At 39.9% G+C, this 5,891-nt stretch overlaps 1 protein-coding gene across 1 annotated transcript in view; it reads left to right on the forward strand.

Annotated features, from left to right (window-relative positions):
• DRC8 (dynein regulatory complex subunit 8) overlaps positions 1-5,891 on the forward strand; it is a 102,018-nt gene that overhangs the window by 83,796 nt on the left and 12,331 nt on the right. Inside the window, exons 5-6 of the mRNA XM_014591104.1 lie at positions 278-320; positions 417-483. Of these exons, the coding sequence (XP_014446590.1) occupies positions 278-320; positions 417-483 (110 nt within the window). The remainder of the gene's footprint in view (positions 1-277; positions 321-416; positions 484-5,891) is intronic.

Consider the following 5,891-nt stretch of genomic DNA (forward strand, 5'->3'; position numbering starts at 1 on the left):
CTCAAAAAAAAAAAAAAAAGCTTTTCAGCTGGCGAAGTTACAGGTAATAAAGCCTAAATAAAATATGAATAGACACCATCAAACATGCTAGTGATTTTGAGATAAATATTTCCTATGGAGGTAAGGTGTTTTTAACCTTCATATCCCAAAACCCAAAAGGATTTCAATGAAGTATTATAATCACAATATGTTAGGAAAATTTTGTTTTATGTAGTCATTTATTATGTAGAAACTGAGATAATAATGTGACATTTCTCATTTTATTGCGTAACTATAGATACAGACCAATTCCAGAAGATGTTCTACTTAGAGCTTTCGAGGTAAGCTCCAGATTATTAATATATATAATTTATTTATACTAAAAATTCATCACATAGAATTTATTCATCAAACAAAAATATCTCTCTTCCCTCTAGGTTTTAGATCCAGCTAAACATGGGTTTCTTACCAAGGATGAACTGATCAAGTACATGACTGAAGAAGGTAAAAGTGACTTATCACTTTTAACAGTGATTTATGTAAAGGATTGTTAATTTTAAAAAGCAATTATGCAAAAGTTATAGTGGATACCTTAAATCAATCATTCTGGTTAAAAATAGTTATTTACTGTTCCTATTATTTTGGTTTGGGGGTAGTTTCTGTTTTGTGGGGATTAAGAAGACAAACGGTAGGGTAAGAAGAGATGGATTGTTGTCCTACAGGATTTTGTAAAGTGTAATAATGATTTCTGTTAATTACAGTCATTCCATTCACTTAGAATATTTCCAGATAAAAAGGTATGCTACCTGGAAAACATGAACTATGAGGAGACTTCATAAAGTTTGTGGAAAAATGGAATTAAAATAGGAGCTTACTTTGGTGCAAAAAAAGAATGGAAATTCATGCATAGTATTTTGATCAAAGATTCGAATGTGGAGCTATACAAAAATTTCTTTAAATTTTTTTTTTTTTTTTTTGCTAGAGGGCACTTGTGCTGCCAGAGAGAAAAACAAGAAAAATACCCCCCTCCTTGTCCTGTGGTAATGATTACTCTGCAAATTCTTTTTTTCCCACACCTCTCCCTCCTTTCAGGATTTTGGGCATGCATGCACATTCACCCAACATGTTTCTCAAGACTCCAATTCTGGGGGCCGGCAGGTTGTGTGGTGGTTAAGGGTGCTGGACTCCCACTTGAACTGGCCATGGTTCAAGTCGTGGACCTTGTGGCTTGCTTTCTCACTTTCTCCCTCTCTCTCTCTCTCTTGCTCTTGCTCTTGCTCTGTCCCTCTCTGGTCAAATTAAAAACAAATAAACAAAGTTAAATAAAATAATTCGTAAAGAAAAAAAAGACTCCAGGTCTGGGACTCAAACCATGTGGGTCCTGTGGGATCTGTGGGATCTGGCTACTTTAACCCCTATGCCACTAAAAAAATTCCTTTTTAAAAAAGCTTTTCAGCTGGTGAAGTTACAGATAATATAGCCTAAATAAAATATGAATTCACATACAAAATTTCACTTTTATTTGATGGCACCATATATATTTGCCTTGAACATAGACAACACACACACTTACACATAATACTTGCACACTTAAATATGCCAGCATATTTCCTTTAGGAATTTCCTCTGCTGAGGCTGATGTGTAAATTTGTTTTCCCTGAAAGTCAATTGCCTGATGAACAGTCTCTTTTTTTTTTTTTTTTTTTTTTAAGAGATTTTCGCTATAGGGCGCATGCGCTCACCAGACAGAGAGAGACATAGAGACAGAAGCAAGAAATCACCCCCCCAGGGGGGATGGTCACGCCGCAATCCCTTCTCCTCCATTCTCCTCTCGGGATCTTGGGCACGCACACACATGTGCCCGGCGTGAATTCTAAGCTACCGGGTCCAGGACTTGAACTGCAGTCGACTACGTGGGAATCCAGCGACATAGCCATTACACTAACTGCTAGTTCCCATGAACAGTCTCTTGAAACCATCCTTAACTTGGTCTCCTTCTATCTTCCCATACAAAGTTCTGTCTCCTTTGTACATTGGATCATAGTTTGAGTTCTGAATGATTTATAGTCACTAATCACTTGAGATTCAATCGGAAGTACAAGTAATTTTGAGTCGGGAATACTCAAACTGTATCTACTTATATAACTGACTTTATTTTCACTTAGGAGAAAATAAAAGGATTGGGAGTAAGAGTTACATATTAATCATAGCTGCTGCCCAAGAACTCTTAGGACACTGCTAAAATTTTGTAAGGGATTAACTTTGATAGAAATGTTATGACTCTCAAAGCATCAGCCTCTTAATGCTAGGATTCATTTAAGGAAGTAAACCCTAGACTATATTAGGCAACTTGAAGTTAGTCAAAATGCCAAAATAGTTAAATTTCATTAATATTGTATAACTGCTGTATGTTTCCTATTTAGTAAGTGTGGTAAGGCATAAGGATGCTGAAACCTGCTCCCTCTCCAAGCTATTACAATCTTATTGGGAAAATAAAAGATTTTAAAAACAGTTCACAATACAAGATAATGGGGAAATAAATATCAGAAGATCAATGCAGGCTCAGCCAGCCTGGTAAGCTTGGTCTGGGGAGACTTAAAGAGAAAAGACGGTAGAATTTATGTTAGTGAATTGAGGACAGGGATTAAATCTTATGCTCTATGGTACCCCCACAGATAGTAGATTTCAATAAACATTTGTTGAACTAATGAATGAATGACTAGATAAATGAAGAATGGGTGAAAGGGCTGATGGGAGAGAGAATGATGATAGCTGAGCAAAACAGTGTGAACAAAAACTGGGAGGTAGAACAGGCATGGTATTTTGGAAGTTTGTGAGGAGACAGGTCTCACTGGCCTAGAGCATCTCGTTGACAAATGGTAGGAAATTATTTAGATAGATTTACTGGGACAAAGCAGTGGAAGCACAGGCTGAGTAGTTTGGGGTCATCCTGTGGGTAATGGAGAAGTATTGTAGGGTTTTGAGCAGATGAGTCACATGGTACAAGAGTGATTGTGGGGGGACCAGCAGGTGGTGTGGTGGTTGGGGTGCTGGACACTCCCACATGGCTGACTGCGGTTCGAGTCCTGGACCTGGTGGGTTGCTTTCTCACTTTCCCTCTCTCTCTCTCTCTGTATTTCTCTCTGGTCAAGTTAAAATAAATGAATGAATAAATAAAATTAAATGAATAATTTAAAAAAGGTGATTGTGGGAAGGTTTTTCTGGTGCTGGTAGGTTTTATAGATGAAATAGGAGTTACAAGGCTATTTCAGCTTTTCGAGGGTACCCTTATAAGGGCCTGACTTGGCAAAGGCAATGGAAATGAAAAGAAGGCATTTATATGATAGGACTACCCATGGCAAGATGAATAACAGTGTGGGGTACAAAGATGAGAGCTCAGTCAGAAATAACAACAAAGCTTTGGCCTGGAAGACAGGTATTAAGTAATGTCATTGACTAAAATAGGGGAATCAGGAATAGACTACAGTGTACAGAGGTACAATGAAATCGTGAAATTCACTTGGCAGTGCTGTGTGATCATTCCCCAAATGCTACATTTACAGAGTTAATAGTACTTAAAGGTCAACTATTGGGATCTCAGTGGACTAAGCCTAAAATCATTATTTTCAGATAAGATTGTGCAAACTTTCAATTATTCATTCAATAAATATTATGAAATGTCTTCAATATTTTATCAGCTAATGTGTTTGATGGTATACAGAATCTACAGTGCTATATGAGGGGTCTTCTAAAAGTTCATAGACCTCTTCTCATAAGTGGCCTGAAATGATCTTTGAAAATGGCTCACTTGCAAGAGAACCTGACAATATCATGCAAATCAAGAGATTCAAATCTTTGCGTTGACTTTAAGAACAGCCATCAGGGACCAGCAAATGGCATAATGGTTATGTTGCTGGACTTTCATACAGCTGACTGCAGTCAAGTTTTGGGCCCAGTGGCTTAAAACTCACACTGGGCATGTGTGCATGCTTGCCCAAAATCCTGAGTGGAGAGTGGAGGAGAAGGGTTTGCAGCATGGCCATTCCCCCTGGGGTGGGGGAGGGTGATGTCTCACTTTCTGTCTCTGTCTCTCTGGCAAGCATGCACACCCTATAGCAAAAATCTCTCTCTAAAAAACAAAAATAAACCAAAAAACAGCCATGAAACTGCCCAGGCCTTCAAAGGTATGCATATCTGAAAAGCCACCAAATATCAGAAAAATGTCACTTTGCAGAAGCTATATGTGCCATTCCATTGTTACAGTGGTGGGGTTGGTAAGTGTGTCCAAGCTAGACAGTGGGCTGGACACAGGGTCCAAAAGAAGTGCTGAATTTTTGCTGCACATGCTCAAAAGTGCAGAGAGTAATGCTGAACTTAAGGGTTTGGATGTAGAATCTCTGCATTTGAGCATATTCACGTGAACAAGGCACCCAAGATGCATCATCATACTTACAGAGCTCATGGTTGGATTAACCCACATGTGAACCCCTGCCTCATCCTGCTACGTGGGAGTCCAGCGACATAGCCATTACGCTAACTGCTGGTTCCCACCCTGATGATCCTTACTGAAGAGGAACACATTGTTCCTAAGCCAGAAAAGGAGGTTGTACAGAAGACAGAGATACCCCAGAAGAAAGTGAAGAAACAAAAGCTTATGATATGGGAATAAATTCAGCATAAAATAAATACAGATGAAAGTAAACAAAAAAAGTTCATGGAAAATGCATATTATGATAAAACCATGGCCAGTTATCAAGAAAAATTTGCAGCAAAATTAACTTGTACTTGGGGCCAGCAGGTAGTGTAATGGTTAAGGCACTGGACTCTCACATGGTCAACCATAGTTCAAGTCCCGGGATCTTGCAGCTTAAGACTCACACTGTGTGCATACACATGCAGGCCTAAAATCCCAGGAGGAGAATGGAGGAGAAAGGATAGCAGCATGGCTCTCCCCCCGGGGGGTGATTTCTTACTTTCCCTCTCACTATCTGTCTCTCTCTGGTGAGCACTTGCACCCTATGGCAAAAATCTTTTTAAAAATTAAAATAATGGGCCAGGAGGTGGTGTAGTAGTTGAAACGCTTGATTCCCACATAGCCAGCCATGGTTTAAGTCCTGGATCCGGTGGCTTCGAACACACCAGTCACACATGAGTATATGTCCCAAATCCCAAGAAGAGCATGGAGGAGGAGGGTCACACATGAGTATATGTTCCAAATCCCAAGAAGAGCATGGAGGAGGAGGGATTGCCGAGTGGCCATCTCCCCTGGGATGGGGTGATTTCTCTTTCCTTCTCACTGTCTCACTGGCAAGAACATGCACCCTATGACAAAACCCTTAAAAGTAAGTAAATAAAACAAACATGTTCTTTAATTCCATTTTCCATGAACTTTTTGAAGTCATCACATACAAAGCTAAGGTGTTATTATTATTAAGTATAACAGACACATCAGGTAAGTGTCATAACAGTTGACTAGCCTGGTAAAATACTTGCTTTAGAATTGGAGCTTTATTTATTTTTTTTTTTTGAGAGTTTTTTGTTTTTGTTTTTGTTTTTGCTTTTTTGCTATAGGGCATGTGCACTCACCAGACAGACAGAGAGAGACAGAGAGATAGAAAGCGAGAAATCACTCCCCAGGGGGGATGACCACACCACAATCCCTTCTCCTCCATTCTCCTCTTGGGATCTTGGGCACGCACAAACACGTGCCCGGTGTGAATTTTAACCCACTGGGTCCGGGACTCGAACCATGGTCGGCTACATGGGAGTCCAGCGACATAGCCATTATGCTAACTGCTGGTCCCTAGAATTGGAGCTTTGAGGGGCTGGCAGATGACTTGGTGGTTAAGGGCGCTTGACTCCCACATGGCTGACCATGATTCGAGTCCCGGACCTGGCGGCTTACCTTTTTC

The sequence above is a fragment of the Tupaia chinensis genome, unplaced genomic scaffold (assembly GCF_000334495.1).
Source record: "Tupaia chinensis unplaced genomic scaffold, TupChi_1.0 Scaffold000532_1, whole genome shotgun sequence".
Taxonomy (NCBI): Eukaryota; Metazoa; Chordata; class Mammalia; order Scandentia; family Tupaiidae; genus Tupaia; species Tupaia belangeri.